The 23,203-nt window shown below is 37.2% G+C and overlaps 1 protein-coding gene across 2 annotated transcripts in view; it reads left to right on the top strand.

Annotated features, from left to right (window-relative positions):
* The window catches only part of LOC127494082 (complexin-1), a 60,242-nt gene that overhangs the window by 25,479 nt on the left and 11,560 nt on the right, over positions 1–23,203 (top strand). For both annotated transcript variants that reach the window (XM_051859676.1, XM_051859677.1), the window contains exon 3: positions 21,637–21,812. In XM_051859676.1, coding sequence (XP_051715636.1) covers positions 21,637–21,812 — 176 coding nt within the window. The remainder of the gene's footprint in view (positions 1–21,636; positions 21,813–23,203) is intronic.

The following is a 23,203-nucleotide window of genomic DNA, read 5'->3' as shown; positions in this document are numbered from 1 at the left end:
AACATATTATACGAGCAAATGCATTTTTTTTCCTTGAATATCCACACGATTGCAAATGTGACATTGATTTTATCTTTCTTATGGGCTGTTGGTTCAACAAACAAAAAGGTAATACTAAGTGATGTGCATTATAAACACAGTATTGTCAATATTGTTACAAAATAATTTTCTCAAATGAATGCCACAGCAGAAATGTTGTGCCTCTCCAACACACAGCGGTGTTTTATTAGTGAACAAATCTGTGGCTTTGAACAAATCAGGAGACTCAATGATTCAATGACTCAATGATTCAATTCCATTCATGAATACAGCCACTTGCTTTATTACTGAATCAATGAATGACTCGATGACTCATTCATTACGACAATGACTTGTCGCCACCTACTGGCGGTTTTAGTTTAATATTTAAAAGTATCACTTCATTTTTACCATCATTTCATATTTCTTAATTGAAAATGTTTTATTTAAAACATTCTCATAACATTATTTATGCTATTGTAATTGCATTCCTGCCACCTCTGAACAGCATTAAAATGTGTAAACACCCCTAGGTGCAGTTTGTGCCCCTGCAGTGCAAAGATGGCTTTTGTTCATACTGTCACGGTGGTTGCGGGGAGGCAGACGCAGACAGACAAAGATAATAAATCCAAAATGACAGGTTTAATGGTATTTCTAGCAAACAGATGATCAGGCAGCAACACACACTAATTAAGACAGTGAACGGACAAGGAGTGACTGAAAAGGAAGTATATAGGAACACAAACAAGATAACAAGCGATGTTGTGTTCCGTCGTCCCATCCTCGGGTACGGGCTCACTTGTCATGGCAGGCGGAAGCTTCCAGTCTGCGGGGGGCTCGGGCGTCGATCGCAGTGGGGTATGGCTGGGTTCTGGATCGGGACCGCACGCTCTCCAAGACACTTCACGACGGCTTCCGTCCAACCAAAGAGTATAGAACCCCAGAGGCGACACTCTGATACTTTTTGGGCAACAGCCACTAGATGGCGCTCCGGTAGCGCGGCCGCCATTATGGGGTGAAAATACTAACTGGACCATAGAATCCTTCACATCTTACGCACCCAAAATCGGCGAATTTCACTGCCAAATCAGAAGCGCAAAAGAACATTTTTCAAATGAAATCATCAGTAAATTTTATGGCACATACAGTAAATGTTGTATTGTCTTATATATGTTTTATTTTACCTGTTGTGGAATCCAACCATTCAACCATCTAAGGTAACGTAGTTAGCCTACTTTATTGAGTATTTCCATTTTATGCAACTTTACACATTAATAGTAAATTATAAAATTAAGATAATCATGTTTGCAGCAAACAATATATTTCAGACCTAGTGGAGTAATAGTAATAATAGTATCACTCCACTAGGTCTGAATTGAAAAAGGATATATTGTACGTTTTAATGGATCACACTACAAACATAATGATCTTATAATACATGATGCATTGCTGTGTCCGTTATCGCATAATTCCCACTTTTGCTTTAACGGACATTAGACAACACTGCAAAATCAAGCTGTTATTGTCCAACATTCCCAATTTTTCTGATGTTGGTATTAATTCAAATGTTTATAAGCCTATGCTAATACTAGATCTTTAAAGAATTTTAACCCAAACTGACTAGGTTTCTAGAGAGCAAAGGTTTTGTCAAAAAAAAAAAAGTGGAAGGCTTACACAAAGTCTGTAAAATAAACTGTTAAAAGGATTTGATGATCACTAGTGATAGCATTTTATTCTGTGTTGTCATCATTCAGGTTGGATTTCAGCTTTTTTTTTTTTTTTTTAACAAAGCAGCTGATATTGCCATAGAAACTAGTGGACTGCCGAGTCGCTTACACCCCAAAATGGTGGAAACGCAGGGCCGCTGCTGGGCGCCGGTGTTGCAACTCAGCCCGGTGGTGTGTGGGAGGTGGATGGTATTGTGGAAGTTTGTCCCGATACAAAACAGGGCTTCGTCCTCCAAAATGCTGTTGTTGGCTAGAACACAAAAGTTCTTAAACAAAATAGTAGCTCTTCTGGGCCACGGTGATGAACTTAGCCCGTTCATCAAAATGAGGCTCTGTTCATCTGTTACGGTGGTTGCGGGAGGCAGACGAAGATAACAAATCCAAAATATGACAGATTTAATGGCATTTCTAGCAAACAGCCGATCAGGCAGCAGCACACACTAAGACGGTAAACGGACAAGGAGTGACTGAAAAGGAAGAATTTATGTAGGAACGCAAACACGAGCAACACAGCTGAACAGAATGAACTAATGAAGTGATCATGGTAATCAAGAAGTGGCGGGAATTACAAACAAAGGCAGGAATGTGACATGAGAAAAACTGAATGTCCATGAGAACTGAAACAGAACAGAACAGACTGACACATACTGATTTTGTTGGAAATTATTGATTTAGTTTAATTTATTGCTTTATTATATTAATAATTAAATTAATGGAATTTTTCAGAATTTGACAAAACATGATACATACATTTAATAGGGTTAGAAAAACTTTGCCTTTATAAAGGTTAAAAATGCACATGAAATTCAATATTTGGGGAATTAATATTGTCCCTTAATGGAAAAGGTGTGATTACAGTCTAAGTGGAAAAGAGGGGTATACGCTGAAGGATGTTAAATGCCTCAGGGGTACGCCACTCTAAAAAGTTTAAGAACCACTGCCCTACACCTAACTGCGTGTCACCATTGTGTAATTTGCATTCAGATTCAGAGTTTCAATTCAATGCAAAGTGTAAAAAACATCAGGCTAAACATTTGTTCTCATCAATGGCTTCCGCAATGTGACAGTGTCACAAGATGATAAAAACAACTCATTATCACCAATCAAAAATTAGACATACTCTTTCAAATAGTAAATGCTCTACCCTGCTTATACCATTAAAAGAGAGATTCTTTTGATCAACATGCTTGTGAGATGTTTGTGTATTGCTGTGGTTTCTGGGGCCAGAATGGCTGACAGGAAAGACCCCAAACACTATAACTGTCATATTAACTCTAGATTAATGGACTCAGAGAAGAATGACTGCAGAATCACACCCTCATTGAATAGCTCTGAATCAGACTGTAAGTAAATAATCAGGTCAAGGTCCCATCCCTCTGCAATTATTGGGCACCTCAGATTGATGAATACCTGAACACCTTGAAAAGAACAGATAAGTTCTATTCTAAATAATGTAGTAGACTAACACACAAAAGTGCCTTTATTTAGACTTTTTAGAGAATTCTGGGCTGACCATTTTCACCAGACTATTTACAATTGTACAATAAAATACAAAAAAACCCCTCTTGAATAAGAATGCCCCGCCCCCTTATACCTCACATGACTGACTGGAAGTAAGTCATGGTTTGTCGCTGTGATGTAATTAAAAACATCATGAAAACAATAATCAATACATTAAAGAAACAAGCTCATCAAATGGTTATAATAATCACGACACATTCAGAAGTTTTCTGCCTGTTACTTTCCAAAAAAAGATCAGCTTTCATGATCATGAAATTTCATGTTGGTCTTCCATATAAAATATACACTTGGAATGTAAATATAAATATAGATATAACATTTATGCATTTGGCACAGACGCTTTTATCCAAAGATACTTACATTGCATTCAAGGTACACATTTACATTTAATCAGGGGAATCAAACTTATGACCTTGCCATTGCTAGCGCCATGCTCTATTGTATTAAATAAAAGTATAAGTTTGGTATAAATATAATCAAGTTTGGTGCTGGACTAGCTGACTGACCAACAAAACCATGCAATTCACCTGTCAAACTGGTGATACTGCATGTTTCTTTCTGGTTAGTGACCAGCTATCCTGTTCTATTCAGCAGGGCAAACAGTGCAGCTTCACCTTAATGGTGTCAGAAAGATAAAGTGAGTCTAATCCTGTGGATCGACAAATGACGTGACCTGCATGGAGTGCAATTGTCCTTGACCTTGGCTTATTGGCTCAATGCATGCTTCAATATGTCTCGCCAAATGGCTTTTTTTTTTAAGGCGGCTGGGAGAAAAAGATGAAAGAGGAGGGCAAATACCAAGCTGCTTATCCAACACTGTCTATTTGAATAATGTATTCTGATGAGACTCACTCGAGAGCTTTTTGAGTGTCGCTCTGACCCGTCCATAGCGTTCTCATGAGCGTCATGCTGGGAATGGGATTGTCCTTGAATGAGTTTTCACAGATCTCACGATTAACTGAATGCAAACAAATTCCGTCACACACTGGCAGAGGCTAGGAGGGACGTAGGCAAGCCCAAATTTGAATAATGATGTTAGTTATCTTGGGAATCAGAACGGCTGTGAGATCGATGGCTCACTTCTGGGAGTCACAGTGAGGAAGCTGATATGCTTACACAGAATAAAAAAAGACATATTTAGATGGCAAATACTTTACCATGCCAAGTCAAGTGCCAGTGAACAACAGAAGAGAATTTGAGTGCTTAAATTTTATTCATTTATAGCCCATGAACATACCTGGAGTTCTCAATCCTGTTTTGTTTAAATATCAACTGTTTCAGATGCTTCTCTTAAAACTTCTTAGGGGAAATAAAAACAGAAACCAATGAGACAATTACTGACATGCAATACAAGGAAATAAATAAGAAAATAAATAACTATAAAAATGAATTTGAATAGCATATCTCTTTTTATTGATCTTGACTTTTTTTAGTTTATATTGAGGAAAACGGAGCACTGAGATCTTTTACCAACCTTCCAGCAAATCAGGACTACTGGGTTAACGTTGTCACCTAATTAATATGCATGAGCCAGGCTGACAAGGTTTAAAAATGTGCCCCTCTCACATATGTGAGGACATTATGAGTCATTATAGAGATCTTAAACCTATACCTTTTAGCAAATCAGGACTACTTGGTGAACATTATGTCGGCTAATTAATATTCATGAGCCAGGCTGATTAGGTTTATAATGCATCCCCTCCCACACATGAAATTTTTAGTGTCTGAGAAGCAGGAGGAAAACGAAACAAACGGAAAAGAAAAAAAAATCCTTAACATTTGATCCCATTGCTTTCTCAATCCCATTTAATCCCAATCTCATTTGTGTTTTTTTCTTTACTACGGTATGGGAAGGAAGTCGTGGATTCTGAGTTTATATAGAAAAGTAGTTTAAAATATGTGTGTGTAGTATATGTGATGTGATATGGTGATTATGTCAGTGTTTGTATGTGTACGTGTTATATCTGGAATCAGGTTTAAGAACTAGTCTTTCTTTAATATCAGCACCTTGGTGTTGGTGTCTTTAGGGCTCCAGTGATTCTGTCCTAATGGCAAATCATTGAGTCTGACCTTTCTCTGTGACCTTTATCTGTATCAGTCAGTGGACCTTAAGGCTGACCTTATTCAACCTATTTTGACATTTACCAGGCCCAGTAATGAGCTATCAGTCACTCTCGCCTAATACTGACATGTGACAAGCAATGCTGGTTTAATATTGCAGATAACTTAAGAAAAAATGGTAACACTTTACTGAAAGCCTTTATGTATAATGCATTATAAAGGTATCCATAATGTACATTATAATGCATCATATCTTTTCATAAATAATTGGAACCAAAGTTAAAAGCATTATAATATTCAAAGATTTCTTGTTTCATCTGAAATTGGTTGTTTGTTGTGTTTTAATGCATTATACTTTCTAAATGTGTATTATAACTGTGGTTACAATTATTCATGAGACCACACAGTGCGTTGGGTGCATTACAAGTCATTATTAAGGCATTAAAATACTTTATACATAAAGGCTTTAAGTAAAGTGTTACTGTACCAAAAATTCTGCTGCAAAATTAAATTAAAAGTGGGTAAAAGCAATAAAAAACATAGGCCAATGGCCAGAGCTAGAATTGTTTAAAACAAAATTGATTTAGTCTGATTTCTGTGTGAATACATTTATGCAGCCTATGTGCATTAAAAAGCTTGTATAAACGCAGTGATATATATGGTGCTCCTACCTATATTCCTCAAAACACAAAAGTGAAACTCCCTCTATGACAAAAAAAGCAATTTCCGCTGTACAAATTTTCATCATTTAGAAACCACAGGTTAATAATACATACTAATATAATCCAGGGTAGAAATAAGAGCTCCAAAAAACAGAAATGATACAAGACAGAACTCAGCAGAGAAAACAGCAGCACAGCCTCCAGTCATGAGGAAAATATGATTTTAGTAGATGCCAATCAGATGCAGAGAATAGTACTGGTGCTACTGCTGCTACAGCACACAGCCTACTATGAATCTGCTGAATACACATCACTGTGCTTTATAATGCAAACTTTATAAAGTTACACTCAAAAAAAATAAACATTTAAACTCAGTGACACTTCCCAAGAAAATTCACAAACAAGACCCCTTCGATTTCTCAAATAAACAATATCTCAGGTATCAGAAAATCTCAGATGGTTCCAAGACCAAGGTAGCAGAGTTACTATTTATAGTAATTTTATAGTCTAGTATAAAGTTTTGGTCATTATAGGGTCTAATTCTCACTATTAACTATGACTTTTCCCTCAATAAACTCCTAATTACTTCTTATTAATAGTTAGCAAGGTAGTTGTCAAGATTGGGTATTGGGTAGGATTAAGGGATGGAGAATATGGTCATGCAGTATAGGGCATTAATCTGTGCTTTATAAGTACTAATAAACAGCCAAGATCCTAATAATATGCATGCTAATAAGCAACTAGTTAAAGGGGTCATAAACTGTTTTATGACCCCCGATGTTTTATTGTTTTATAATGTTTCCTGGGGTGCACTTATAATGTTAGTGTGCTTTTTACATCCAAAATTGTCATAGTTTAGAAATAAAAGGCATTTTTGCTACCCTGATTTGAGCCGTCTTATTTGAACGCTCTGTTTTAAGGGGCGTGTCTGCTGTGATACTTCAGTGTAAACACCCACTGCTGTGATTGGCTAACATCTTTCCATTTGAAATAGCCAAGTATTACTTCTCTCTCTTTTAGCGCGTTTTTACTATTACAGCTCTCAAGGTTAACTAATCGTGAAAAGTGCTGCATTGCATTTAGATCTATGGCATTATATTTAGATCGTGGCATGAAAGGCTGCAGTGATGAGCAGCCGATCACAGACATGTTGTTGAGCGCATGAAAGCAGTGATCTCGTCATTGCAACTCAATTTCTGCACATTAACAAATGCTTTCATCGTCACTAACAGTGCAAACGCGATATAACAAAGAAATTCGTTGAATAAAACCGGAGTTTTGGCGCGTGTCCAGAACTCAGTCACTGATAAACTCGCTGTATGATTGACAGCTCCAGCGTGCGCTGGTTGATTGACAGCTCCAACGATTGCAAAGGGAGCTTTCTTTGATCGTTTTCTTTATATAATTTAATCACCATTTAAACAACAAATTATTTTCATCCTACTAAGAGAAACAACTGAAGTTGACCGTTAGTCACTGGTTTGATTTACTGACACATAGACAAAGAACATCCGACTGTACATGAATCATATCACATCAGGCACTAGAACAGTAGGAGTATAAATTAATAACCATATTCCTAGCATAAGGATCCTTTGAAAAGTAATGTTATTTTTGTCCTGTTGTAGTTATCACTCTTGTCTCCTCCGCATCTCACTAACTTGCCAGTGGGCGGGGCTAACGTTGCAATGATGAAATAGGCCTTGATTTCTTCTTTGGAGGTGGCGTTTCAGCAGGCACACTCCAGGATCAGTCGTTCAATGGGCCTGGTGTCAATAAAAGCTTTTATTTGACTAACAAGGAAGTTTTCAGTTCTGAAACTTACAGGATATTCTTATAGTACAATGACCTATATATCAAAAGCTCAAGGAACAGTTGATATCTCAATTCATGACCCCTTTAAAGGCAGGAACACACTCCGTCGAACTAGTGTCGGCGAAAGCAGACTGAGGGGTTGGCTCACATCGGCAGCGTCTGGGTCAAAAGTTGCCCTGACACACCAAACCGACGCTCGACAGCCGACGGCCAAGTAGCACGTACATTCTGCACCTGCGTAAGATGAAATGCCTTTCCGTACCAGCAGGTGGCAGTAGCTGAACAGCCAATCAGAATGATCAGATGGCCCAAGGGACCGACGAGCTTCGACGCCGATTCAACATGTCGAAAAAAAGCCGACAAGGACCAACTTCAGCCGACGGTGTGGAACACACTGAGAAAACTTAGTCGGCTGACGAACAAAAACTGCCCGATGGCCGACCGTCGGCTTGGTGTGTTCCTGCATTAATAGTGAGAATTGGATCCTAAACTAAAGTATTACCAAAATTTTATATAGCAAAAGTTTAGTTACTTTATACTTGCAACTATACTTACTTGCAACAATTGTCCCATTTGTTTCCTGTTTGTTTTTATTTCTTCTAAAAAAAGACATTATAATCTATTCTGTTAGGCGCTTCATATATAGAACCTTTTACGGGATCCCATCATTTAGTTTAGATTTTTTTGTTAATTAATTAATTAATTTGATTACATTTTATGAATTAAACAGCTTGTAAACATACTTTATCACTAGGGGAAAAAAAATGAAATAACCCATTAAACATGAAAGTATTGTAATCATTTAAGACATTTCGGTAACACTTTATTTCAATGGTCCACATTCTACTAACTAAGTAACTTTGGAATTACATGCCAACTAACTCTCATTAGAGTATTAGTAGACTGTCTGCTTAATATCTGCTAACATTTCCCCAGTTCCCCAACTTATTCTGCTAACCCGAACCCTAACACCTAACAGTCTACTACAGTCTACTAATACTCTAATAAATTAGTTGACATGTAGTTGAAAAGTTACTTAGTAGAATGTCTAAAGTGGACCATTGAAAGAAAGTTTAACCAACATTTCTCCATATATAGAATCTTTCCTGCATAAAGTGTTCTTTAAAATTGCGTCAAGAACCCTAGGGTTCTATATAGAACCCAACTGAACCTTTTTTTCCAAGAGTGTGAGACAAACTTGGTAGCTAAAACATAAATGAGAGCATGAGTAAGTGCATCAAAGGGCACATCCCAGTAATAAAATTTTCTTTTTGATAGCACTATGAAGTATGCAGTTTTGTTTTTAATATTTAAATGTGTTAAATTAATGAAAAATGAACACATCCCTTTTTATTTGAGTCGAGTTGAACGACAGCATGTTATTAGATGACATAAAGCCTGTCGCTGGGCTTTTAGCACAACCCTGTTGGTCGCCTATATTGCAATTCTAGTATAAAATATCCTAATTAAAACCTACTCTAAAACATCAGCAGTTGTATTTTACAGTGTATATGTGCAAATATAAAAGGTATATATCAAGTGAAGGGCAAGCAGACAGTGCCATGCACAGGTATGTGTTAATTTGCACATATGACTCTATTCTCACATTGTTAGGTGACAGCGCACCACACTAAAATACAATCACACATGAACACTCACACTACAGCACAACACTAAAAAATATCTGTTTTGATATTTCCAACCTTGTCTTTGCACTCTTTAAAAAGACATCCTATTAACACTTTACCAGCAGTGGGAATAAAAAGTCTGAAAAGAAAGTTGAAAATCCAACTTAAACACTTCAGACTTTAAAGTCTTAATACCAATTAGCTGGCCCAAAGAAAAGTCCTAATTGCGTAAGACAAGGACAATTAAGAGACCACACAATGCAAACATGCAGCATGTAATTTGTAAGTGAGTCTGAACCAGTTCCTGGTTAGCTGAATGCTAATGTGTAAATGTGTTAGAGTAGGTGTTAATAACCGGCTCCATCTCTGTGACCCTGCCAGAGAAGCGTTTTTAATTGGCTGCCGAATCCACAATTAGGGGCATGTGTAGCTGCACCTGAAATGCAAATGAAATGAGCCTTATCTCATTATAGTTCATTCGCATGGTTTTCTTTAGATTATAGAGTAAATAGGTGAGTTAGATACCTTAATTACACTGAGTAGGCTTTCTTTCTTCAAATTCCTGTTTGGTTCACAGATGTGGAGAAACAAAAGAATTCTCTCAGAAGATGCTGTGAAATGTGTTGCTAACTATAAAATTATCAAAGCTCTTTTATACTCACTTTAAGTTCACATAAAATGCACCCAACATGCAGTGCTAACTCTCATTTGAGATGTATCGTCTGTTCAGTGGTATTTATAGCTACAAATAGCCATGTTAGCTAATTAACACAGACAAGTGTTACATTTACATTACATTTTTGCATTTGCATTTAATCATTATCAGTGCACCCTCTTATCAAAGCAATATCAAAATATTAAAACAAAAACTACACTGCTAGACTATCACATCACATCTAAATACAGCACTTTTTTTTTTAACAAGGCACCAAGTAATGACTGACACTGGTTCCCCCCCCATCAAAATAAATAAATAAATAAAATAAAATAAAAATAAGTGCATGACCTATAAATCTACAGTATAACCATTATGAGCAATACTGCAATACTGAATTTTTTTAAAAAGTAAACCAGAGTAATACATACGGCAAAGCAGAAGTACATCTTATTTGTTGTTTTTTTTTATTTAATAGAAAGCACAGTTTATGGTTTTGGATTAGGTGCTTTTTTCCATTTCTTCAGTTAAACCCTTGAAGCAGAGCTCTGTTTGACTGCATTATACATTTTAATACAAGAGCACAGCTTGCCTATGTGTGTAAAAATCTCATGAAAATGCTCAAGGTCACAAATGACAGAAACATGAAAGGAAAAGCCATAATTAAACAGCTCCACATGCATTTGGCATATCCAAGGCAACATAAATAAGAATGTGGGTGTCATCTCATAAATTTCTCTCACTTTTTTTGAAAAAGAAAATGTGGATCTTTTTTTTTGCAAAATCGCCTGAGATGCTGTTAGGTGATGAATTACTCTAGTTCCTAAACCTCAATGTGTAGGATCTATTCTTACAACCTCCTCGGGATAGAAGCAAGTCTTTTATATTGAATTTCAAGTTCCTCTAGAATGTAATTTTTAGGGGATCGAACACAGATGGTGCGAGGACCCTATTGTAATTGCTCAGTCAATTACGCTTCTTCTCCAAAATGAATCGCATGTTTGAGGGCCTAAACATGCTTGAAAACTCATGAAATTTTGCACACTTGTCAGAAGTGGTGAAAATTTATGTGTGATATGGGTTTCAGAATTAGGTGTGGCAAAATGGCTCAATAGCGCCACCTACACAAATTTCAAATAAGCACCGTTCGCACTACGTTTTACGTACAAGTATGAAATTCTGTAGACACATGTAACAGCCCAATACCTACAAAAAAGTCCATGGGTGTAAAACCTGAAAACCCAACAGGAAGTGAGATATTTTGAGTTTTCTCTGCAAAATTTTTGCAGTTTTTGCCATTTCCAGATGTTATACTTTAACAAACTCCTCCTAGAGCTTTAATCAGATCAACGTCATATTTGGTCAGTCTAATCTGAAGGCCTTTGCAACATTAAATTGCAAAGATCTTGAGTTTTCCCTGAAGGGCTTGTCCGTGGCGGCCTGACAAAGTTCGATGTTTCGCCATGAAAAAGGAAGTTGTTGTAACTCGGACATACAATGTCCGATCTGCCCCAAACTTCACATGATTCATTAGAGTCCTGACCTGAAGACATCTACATGCCTATATTTAGTTACAGTCATAGCGTCACCTGCTGGCAACAGGAAATGGCATGTTTTACACTGTGATTAACTCCTCATAGAGATTTAACCAGAACCACATCATACATGGTCAGTCTAATCTTAAGGCCTTGGTGATGTTAAATTTGAAGGGCGTGTCTGTGGCAGCCTGACAAAGTCTAATGTTTCGCCATGAACACGCCACGGTGGAGTGTCACCGGCGGTAGTGTGACATATATATATATATATATATATATATATATATATATATATATCTCAGAGGTCGCGTTAACCACATTTTTTTTTAGCAGTGACGGAAAAAAATCTGAAGCCCATCCGTCATTTTGACAGATTACTGAGGCTGATGTAACTTGTAAATGTAATTCCCACCCCTGTCCAGCTGTTGGTGTGTGCGCTTCAGTGTGTCTGCAGAGCGTGAGTTCAGTCTCCAGAATAAAATGATGTGTTTGATTACACACAGGCGAGCACCCAATTTAAGTCCATTTTATAATAATAAAGTTATAATACTTATACTTAAGTTTCTAATCCAGTTCGTTTTGTTTTAAATGGTTTGTTTTGTTATTTTTCTTGCTGACTATCAAGTTTATGGTCAATGAATGGCTTTTCTGAGGTATAATGTTATGTGACATTGTTTGCAACACTGACTGAACTGACGATTTCGGTAAGCTATTGTGTCTTTCAACATTTTTTCTGATTTTCATTGATGTTTATTTCGTTCTGTAAAGAGGAAAGGATGATCGCGTTCACTCACGATCCGTGACAAGTGTTCAAGATGAAAAAGTGACGCAGTCTTTGTTCAACTTTCTTTTCATAGTATAAAGAAATGTATAACCTAGGTCTATTTACTTATCCTGTAAATTTGTTTTCGTCACAGCCCTAGCTGTAACTCAAGCATACAATGTCCAATCTGCCCCAAACTTAATGTATTTGATGAGAGTCCTAGCCTAAAGACATCTATATGCCAATATTCAGTTAGTCATAGCGCTACCTGCTGACAACAGGAAATGGCATGCTTTACACTGTAATTCACTACCAGAAACACATTTCAAAATGCCACTAAGTACCAAACGTACTACAAACATGCAACACTTGGCTAAGTGCTAACGTGTGCGATTAACGCCACGAAACAGGAAGTTGTTGTAACTCGGGCATACAATGTCCGATCTGCTCCAAACTTCACATGTTTGATAATAGTCCTGGCCTGAAGGCATGGCAATATTCAGTTACAGTCAAAGCGCCACCTGTTGGCAGCAGGAATTGTGGCACTTTGAAATGACTTTGCCATATTTCTCCTGTATTTACTTGCTTGCATGAATGTCAGCCACTGTTCACCGTTTTCCTAAGGCCAACAGGTGGCGGTGAGCCCAGGTGCGAGAGCCCTTTCATCGCTGCTTGCAGCTTTAATTTTCATTGTTCTTGTTCTGCACACTTTTCAGGGCTTCTATGTTCCATCATTTATCTGAGCAGACCAACAAAAAAGAAAACTATTTTTAACCCTTTGAATCTAAAAATAATCAGCTTTAAAATATTCCCTGATGCCTTTAGACACCAGAGCAGAGGACACTACGCAGGAGGTGTCATTGAGCTCTCTGCTAATTGGTATGCAAGATTACCACAGCTCATCATAGACCCTCCAAAGAATCTTCAAAGTTACAAGAACATAAGCTCCTCTGATCAGACTTCCATTACTGAGACAAAGTAGTGTCCCTGAATCCTTCAGCTGATGATTAAATATCCCATGGATGCCAGTCCCCAAAAGCAATCCTCACTCTCCACTTCCTGCCCTTTCGTTTCCCTTCACCGAGCCTTTACGCATGACACAAGCGTCTGCGGTGAAGGGCAATCAGTGGGCAACAATGGCAGCACTTTGAATTTCGTTCGAATAATCCTTTCGCCCCAGGTTAAGATGTTGTGCAGTGGGTTCTCTCTGTTTCCCTGTACTGAGGGACGAGGAAGTCTCTCCTTCCTGCAATAAGTCTGTACCCAGCAAGATGAAAGCAATAGAGTGTGAGAAAGGCGGCTACAGTCGTACATGATTTCTGGCAGCCCACCGAAATCAGCATGCTGAGCTGGCCAGGACTGCAGTACTTCCAGCACGCACGACTAGAGAGGTGGAGGATCTGCACGAGAGAACAGACGCTACAAATATGGTTATATTTGAATACAAGAAAGCGAGTAATTCTCCAAGCAAATTCAATTGACAGACAGACAGACAGACAGACTGACTGACTGACTGACTGACTGACTGACTGACTGATTGATTGATTGATTGATTGATTGATAGATAGATAGATAGATAGATTAAACAAAGTTTCTTAGCACAGAAAAAAAAAAAAACATACACTGCAGCTATTAAATAGGATCAACTGACATATAGTCAAGGTAGAAATAGCTGATTTTTCTTTTGTTATGAGTCAAATTGTTTCCAAAAAAAGCACAACTAAACAAAACACTCGTACAGATAGATGGTGGCCTGTAAAATGTCCCAGACGGTGATGGATCTGTCCAGCCTTGCACAATCAGTCCCATTTCCTGGCTCTCCGCACACTGGTTAGGGAAGATAATGGCAGAGAATGGGTGATAAAAGGCTTTCGTGATAGCACTCCTGCCACCTTCTCCTATCTATTCTTGGGAGATTTAGGAGATATACCTCACTTCCTGTAACCCAGTCCCTAAGAAAAAAAAATCCACATCTCATTAGAGCATGGAATACTGGCCAAATCCTTCCATTTTGGCTCCAGGCTTTTGCACAGTTCTTAGTTTCCGTGACCTCTCCTGAAAGACACATATATCATACTGCTCTTCTTTTTGTTCGTTTACTCAGTACTGAGAATTGTGTGCATGTGTGTGTGTGTGTGGGAGAAGACACAATCCAACCGTCTCCATTGACTTTGTATTGCGTGAAGCTGCCTCCTTGTCATTAATGACTTATAACAAAAAACAGAACAATGTCTAAAAGCTGCTGTGTGACAAGGCGTACAGCAAACAAGCTAAAAAAACCCACAACCAAAAACCAAGAAGTTTTTATAAGCTGTTGACCCAAAAAAACGAGCTAGGGTTTATGTTAATTGCAGGGTTTAAGATGTCACCAACCCGGGAAGAAGCTTGTTGTAGTCCAAACCGGTCATGATTGTAGGCATTAAACTGCCATAACTTTAAAAGGCAATATATTTGCATTGAACTTTCAGCGCTGTAACTTTGCAGATACTGTTTATGCTCAAGCAGCAACATCACACACTAACTAAAGTTAAAAAAGTGAAATCGCAATGAACCACCCCTTTAAAATAAACTTTGTAGAAAGAAAATGGACTGAATAAAATTCAAGAGAAAAATCGCATAAAAATTCAGAGGCACTGGTTTGAAGTTATTATAATATTAAGACATCATTATTTTGGAGTTATGGAGATAATCAAGGACAGGATGCCAAGTCTTAAAAAAATCTGTTTTCAAAGCCTTATAAAAATAATTGTTTTTTTTTTTTTTTCAAGGTTGATGCACCTTCACCATAAATCATCTTTTAATTGGGATGCATTAAGTACGTCACACAAGACACGTGATTACCGCTAACATATGGAGAGTAGTGCAGAGGTCGTGCCCTCTCTGCTGTCTGGCACTGTAGAAGAGACTGTGTTTGTGGGTGTTCTGTGTGGTATCTGATCTGTCGGTGGACATTAATGTCCTCGCAGGGAGGAAGGTGTGCCACTGGGCTCTCGCTGTTTAGCAGGTGCGAGATTAAGACAGATGGAGCAAGAAGGGAACACAGAGTCCTTGAGTTTGCACACTCTCCATGTGCCCGGGCTCCACGGGGGACTTGGTCACCCCTCTCACAGTCCTTCAGTGTGTAGATGACCTTCACACACCCAGGCACAGGCACAGACACACACTCACACACACACAAAAATAACCTTGAAAAGAATAGTTGAGATGCATCATTTGTGCACAAAAAGAGTATAAATCACAATATATTGTTATTTTTGAGGAAGTAATTCAGTGAATTAAATGCTTTACACATAAAATTTACTCTGTTTTTAACTTTTTTATTTTCTCTTTTAAAGGGTTAGTTCACCCAAAAATGAAAATAATGTCATTTATTACTCACCCTTCATGTCGTTCTACACCCGTAAGACCTTTGTTCATCTTCGGAACACAAATTAAGATATTTTTGATGAAATCCGATGGCTCAGTGAGGCCACTATTGAGAGCAAAGCCACCGAACCTCTCAAGATCCATAAAGGTACTAAAAACATATTTAAAACAGTTCATGTGAGTACAGTGGTTCTACCTTAATATTATAAAGCGACAAGAATACTTTTTGTGCGCCAAAAAAACAAAATAATGACTTTTCAACAATATCTCGTGATGGCCGATTTCAAAACACTGCTTCTAAGCTTTATGAATCTTTTGTTTCGAATTAGTGATTCGGTTCTCCTATTAAATGGCTAAACTGCTGAAATCACGTGACTTTGGCACTCCGAACCACTGATTTGATTCGTAAAGCTCAGAAGCAGTGTTTTGAAATCAGACATCACTAGATATTGTTATAAAAGTCGTTATTTTGGGGGGGGGGGGTTGGCGCACAAAAAGTATTCTAGTCGCTTTATAATATTAAGGTAGAACCCCTGTACTCACATGAACTGTTTTAAATATATTTTTAGTAACTTTATGGATCTTGAGAGGTTCAGTGGCTTTGCTCTCAGTAGAGGCCTCACTGAGCCATTGGATTTCATCAAAAATATCTTAATTTGTGTTCCGAAGGTGAACGAAGGTCTTTAGGGGTGTAGAACGACATGAGGGTGAGTAATTAATGACAGAATTTTCATTTTAGGGTGAACTAACCCTTTAAGGATGCAAACCAAAAGATTAGATTATTCATAAGAAATAAGCTCACATTTTGACAATTTATGTAACATTTAACAATATTCTAAAGCTAAATGAGCTAAATCTGACAAGACATCCCTTTGGAGACATCCAGGGTCATAATTTTAAATATATTTCATTTAATGAAATTTTATATGAAGCAAAATAAACAGATATCAGCCATCAAAGAACGAATACACTTTTTGGTGCAGTTAAGGCATCTAATGGGAATCTAAGTGCTGAAGCTAACCAGCCAACTTCTGCCCAGTAATACATATATTGTGGTATAAATGGTTTAGCAAAATCTCCACCAGCTGGCACATTTCAACTATCACATGATACATACCGCACAGCCCTACGGGCATTGCATACTCGGCTAAAGAGTGGCACATTTTGTTCTCATCTACCCACACTTCCTCTCACAGTAAGGACACATAGACACACACTGACAGCCACACAAAGGAATGAGGATACGCCACCTGTCAAGTACTCCATCTCCATGACTTTTTCCGCTACAACAGACACATACTTAAGCAAACACACTCTTTTTATATAACACAGCCCATGTGACTGTACCATTTTCAAAATTCAAGCATCACTTTGCAGTCTTTCAAATCGCTCAGTGCTTCCTGGCCGACAGGCGTACAATGACACATAGAGGAAACCCTTGAACAGCGTTAGCTTTAGCGTGGTTAGCTGCTTGTTATGAAGAGATCTACTTTAGGGACTCTGGTCTGGTCTGAACAAGTGGCTGAGCAGTAGATAGCGCTACGCTGCACAGAGACGTCGTAAAGAGTTTGTGTGTCACGCGGCGACTTTGTCACGATCAGATGAGCTAATTAGCCTCAGGAGCGCAGATTAACAGCGCGTGCTGCAGAGGAGCTGAGACAAGAGCCAGTGCCAAGCAGCTGAAAACAGCTCTAATTAAAAACAGACAATGAAAAACACTAGAGTTTAAAAGGGAGAACAGAGTGACGGCTTTCGCCTATGATCTTCAAAAACCTTGAAAAAAAATGGTTAATATTAATTGGACTGGAAGTTGAGTTGATGTGGTTATATATGTTTGAAACAAGTTTTTCCTTCAAATGTCTTTGGTTAGGGAATATGGTCCAACCAAGGTTATTATCTGTTTCGAGATTATTATTAGGATTTTGTTGTTGTTGTTGTTGTTGTTTTTAGATATAGTATAGTCTAAAATAAATTCCCAAAGTATATAATTGTTGATGTTGATATTATGTTGATATTCTGTTCTGTTCCTTTAGTTTCTATTGTCCTGCTCTGTTTAGTTCTGGTTTCTTTGGTTATTGATTATGTTGTTTGTTTCCATGGTTAAGTATAATTATCACCTGTCAGTCTCTGTGTCCGTCTTGTATTTAAACTCCTTGTTATGTTAAGTCCCTTGTCGGTTCTTACATATGATTTATGTGGTTTGTGTTGGATTGTTTCGGTCCAGAAATCTGCTGCGTGTTGGTTTTGTTTATTAATAAAGATCGATACAGCCATCATTACAATAATCAAGTCTTCAGGCACATTCACACCAAGAACAATAACTATAGATAACTATAACCATGATTATATTAGAGTCTGTTTATTATAAGTACATGCTGCAGTTTTGTCGTCTGCTGCTTTAAATGCTCAGTCTCTTTAAAGTATGTTGTATTCTGGTTGACTGTCAATGTTTTTATCGTTCATCAGCTGGAAAAATAATTGTTCTGAAAGAGTGTCCAATGATATCGTTCCTCTGTGTTGTTGTTATAATTGTGGTGTGGACTTCCCTATTCTCAGAGAATGAGAACGATTATTAAAACTTTATAGCTATAGTTATTGTCCTTGGTGTGAATGGGCCTTTACCCTAGAGTTTTTACTTGTTGAATATCCTCATGAAATCTGAAATATGTCACATTTTAGAAGTAGACCTACATAAAATGGCACATACCATCTCATGTTGACTTAAATGCAAAATCACTTAAATAAAATACAAATGTTTAGAAAATAAACATGGAATTTATTTGCTACCTCAAATATCAGGCATTACTTTCTTCTCTCCTACATTGAAATGATAAAAATACAGCCCATGTTGAGCAATTTAAAAGAGTGATTTTAAAGCAAAATATACTTTGCAGTGAAGCTTCAAGATGTTCACCTACAGCAACCAAAGATATTCTCCAAGAATACACACCAGCTATTCTTATTTCAAACCTTGAGTTTGCTAAAGCTGTTCAGTACAGGGATACATACTCTGCACTCGATTGGTAATTCAGGATGACAGCTCTCTACAGAATCTCTCGGTTTCAGCAAGTTTTCAGTTATGTCAGCTAATCCTTTCCATAGATGCCCTAGTGGGTAGTTTCAGTTCAGTCATCTCTGATTCAGTTTTCATAGGTTAATCCTACCCAAAAATTAAAACCCCAAATCAACTGTTCTAAAATCACTGGATTTTTTTAATATGAAGACCAACGTTTCCTTTTATTTTCCCATTTTCTTCCCAGAAGTCATTTTGAGAATAGTAGTAAGCCTGCAGTTCTTGAGGGCATGCTTTGTTCAAGCTCATAAAGTTGTACAGTTCTGACTCTTGCTAAGCTATTGATTGTGCTAAAGCTGAATGGCTGGGTCTAGTTTATATGAGTGTGGATAATTGTTTCATTTAGTTGGAATTACAGCAAGACTGAAGTGAGCCACATACACTGAAAAGGCAAATTGGTATGTGATATAAATTGATGTTTTGACCCCACATCATGCAACTAAATTTTAAAACCAATAAATGTCATTTAGAGGGCTAAAACTGTCCTAAAAACTGACTATTTGTGAGAAAACAAAAAGAAGGGCTGAACTTGGATTCATCATCAAAAAATAAATAAAAAATAAAAATAAATAAATAAATAAAAGGATTGAAATTGATGGGGGTTCTATAACAGATTCAGACCGAATGTGAGTTTGCAGTTGACTTTTTGACCTAAAGACCTTTCTGACAATGTTTAGCATTTGCTAGTAGCCTATGTGGTCTAGACTTTAGATAACAACAAAAAGGAAAATAGCTTTTTATTTCTCCTTGAAATTATGTAGCATGAATTATGCGCAATAAGACCAGGAATGTGCAAGTTTAATTTTGATTTTATGTTAAATTTAAATTAGTACAGTACAACTCTTGTTTTTGTTGCTGTAACTTCCGATCTAGTCATTAGCAGCTTTTTTTTTACATGTATAGACTCTTACAGGCACTAACTGTAAAACTGGGTCTCTCATAAATACCCGATAAAAAAGCAGATGGCTATATGCTCACCAACCCTCTCCAGAGTAAAGACAGGCCTGGTCCTCTCAACCCTCATGCAGATATGATGCTGTATGTACGAGCAGCCCAGGCTGATGAAAGAGAAATGAATCGTCAGATATAACTGCTGAAGTCTTTCCACGTCTCTGCTGTCAGAGAGACCCAGCCCTCATTAAAATCAATTTCTAGAGAGCAGTAAATGCGAGACCATGTGTCACGCAGGTTGAACGCAGACCTCATGGACTGGTGGGCAATGGCAGTGTGCCGCCCTCAACTGCTGATCCAGGGAGAACAAAACTCCTGGACTGAAAACAGAACCCTTCATGCATTTACATGGCGTTCTGTCTCCCAGCATAAACCGACGTGACATGAATACATATTGCATGAACTTGGATAACTTCTGTTCTGCTATGTCAGCATAACGCAGACACAAAAGTTTGGTTTTGAATGTGGCTAGATGTGTGCTATTATTTGATCTCCGCATTATACAAGATATTAGTGATTTCTATAGACCTATAGAAATATATCATTATATATATATATATATATATATATATATATATATATATCATTAGAAACAAAAGAGTTAAAGAAAAAATATAGCTGCAGGCAGCAATTAAGGGGCCAAGCACAAAGAAGGCATGATAAGTCATGCCAGCATGGCTGGGAGCATCAGACTGACTGCAACAATGAGCAATTGAAGACATTTTAAGATGATTTAATAAAAAAGTATTTTGATAAAAAAATATAAATACAGTCAATGTGACCAAATTAATGTGGTGTGGTCAGAGTAAGGTAACAATGACACATGCGAAGTTTGGTGTCAATATGCCAAAGCATTGCAGAGATACAGCCTCAGAACCGTTTTGGCATCATGCCATCAACATTGTTGATATGTTATATGAAAACATTTTTTTTCATCTATCAACAGGAAATCCTTAACTTTTTGCAGACATGGTCTGAAAATGATCTGAGTTGAATCTTGTGAAAATCGAACAAATGGTCTAGGAGGAGTTCAAAAAAGTAGTTCATGGCGTCATAGGGTGCAAGGAATCAGAGGAAAAAAAGAATTTTGTTTCTAGCCCTCACGTTCAAAAGTTATTTCCATAGAGACAAACTTTTATAACTTTGATGCAAGCAGTTCTGTGGGCTGCCATAGACTTCAAGAGAGGAAGAAGAAGATGGAAGAATAATAATAAGAACACCACTAACAGATAACAAAAGGTGCCTATACGCACCTTCAGTGCTTGGCCCCTAATTAATCACTTTTTATAATGTTCAATGCAATTCTGTAACATTTTACATTTAAATGTAATTTTTCCCAATTATTCTGACCATGTGTGAATTTAAGCACTTGTCTTTTGCTAAATGCTAATTACTCCCTCATTGACAGACACAACCTTACAACGTGTATCATTAATACGGTTTGACCAACAGCGGAGAGATACGCAATCTCAGATAGTCACACTGCGGAGCGCTAACAAGCGACTTGATGACAGATGAATGTGAGCTGCAGATGCAATCAGAACTTATTATCTGCTTTGTCAAAATCCTATATTCTCATGGCCTTAATGGAGTCCTTTTGTTATAATGATCTGACCCATTGTGCTTTTCTTAGCGACTGTCCTACTTGCATCTCCTGTCGACAAAGATAGCAGTCGCCATTGAGAGTATTTATAAAAGAAGCTGGATGACAGTGAGAACTAATTTATCAGCTTTTCAATTCACCTTGTGTTAGAGGTTATCCTCCAAATGTCTTTGGAATTTCCTCTTTGAGATCTGGGATGTATTCCGTGGACTGTTGAGTGATTTCCTGTTCCCGATTCTCTCCTTCTTTCTCTCAAAGGAGCGACCAAAGACATGGGGAAAATGCTGGGGGGCGAGGAGGAGAAGGACCCTGATGCTGAGAGAAAGGAGGAAGAAAGACAGGAAGCCCTCAGGCAACAGGAGGAGGAGAGGAAGGCAAAGTATGCAAAAATGGAAGCGGAGAGGGAATCGATTCGACAGGGCATCAGGGACAAGGTAAATGTACCGTGAGATAATTCACTGTTATAAGGTGTCAAAATATTTGTATGATCACTCAGGATAGTCTAGGCCAGGGTTACTATCATTAGCTAAATCTAAAACAATAATAATTAAAAAATAATTACTTGAAATAAAACAAAATATAAGAAAACTTAATCTTATTTTATTTTAGCTTGTTGCCAAGGCAACATTTTTTATTAATAGCTATATAGAAATATTTAAATAAAACGAATACAAATAACTATAAGTAAAGTGAAAACAGAAAATATATATTTAAAAAATCTAACAAAAACTATAATCAGTGATATTAAAATAACACTGACCTAGGCCAGTGATTCTCAAACTGTGGTACATGCATATGAAACTTAAAATGCTAAAAATATTTAAATATGTACATTTTATTTTTCTCTTATATGAAAAGAGTTCATATAGAACCTTTTAGGGGTTTCCAGTTTTAATTAATTTGTTTTAATTCACTATATGTTTTAGAAAAAAAATTAAATAACCCGTTAAACCTGAAAGTATTATGCAATCATTTCAAGAAATCAAGACATTTCTCTTAAATCAGTCAACAGACCACATAAATACATAAAGTAAAAGTTATTTATGTTTTTTCCTTTGTTTTTTTCACTCATGGGGAGACTGAATGCAGTTGAGTGCTACGTTGTGTATGGGAATGGACGGGCCCTGAGGGTGCACGCTGTGAACCAGAGGGACTGGAAAAATAACAGTCTAGCTCTGGCAAGCATTCCATTACTATGTGTAGAGATTGACTATGCTTGAGTCTCAGCGCTCATTCTACCATATGGCTGCGTTGCTGTGCGATGAAATAAAAAAGAAAAAAGAAAAGAAAAAGGTGTCATGGAAGGAAAGACCCAGGGATTATTAAAATGAAAATGCTGTTCTAATAAAAGACAGTGATATTTAACAGCTTCATTACATTACTATAATAAACATTGTTACGTTATGCAATGCAGAACATTAGTTAATGTACATTCATATACTGTAGAAATGCCATGAAGCTTTAATACCAAGTAATATTAATTAACAACATGTACTGACTATAGGGTTAGGTTTAGGTTAGTTGCATGTAATTATGCATAATTTATAGTTATTACTTTAGTAACTACATGTAACTTGTTACACACCACATATATATATATATATACAGTGGGTACGGAAAGTATTCAGACCCCCTTAAATTTTTCACTCTTTGTTATATTGCAGCCATTTGCTAAAATCATTTAAGTTCATTTTTTTCCCTCATTAATGTACACACAGTAATGTACGTACCCCATATTGACAGAAAAACACAGAATTGTTGACATTTTTGCAGATTTATTAAAAAAGAAAAATGGTCCTAAGTATTCAGACCCTTTGCTCAGTAT

The sequence above is a fragment of the Ctenopharyngodon idella genome, chromosome 14, assembly GCF_019924925.1.
Source record: "Ctenopharyngodon idella isolate HZGC_01 chromosome 14, HZGC01, whole genome shotgun sequence".
NCBI classification, from domain to species: Eukaryota; Metazoa; Chordata; class Actinopteri; order Cypriniformes; family Xenocyprididae; genus Ctenopharyngodon; species Ctenopharyngodon idella.
The sequence above is the reverse complement of the archived record's forward strand: the minus strand, read 5'-3'. Positions and strand labels throughout refer to the sequence as shown.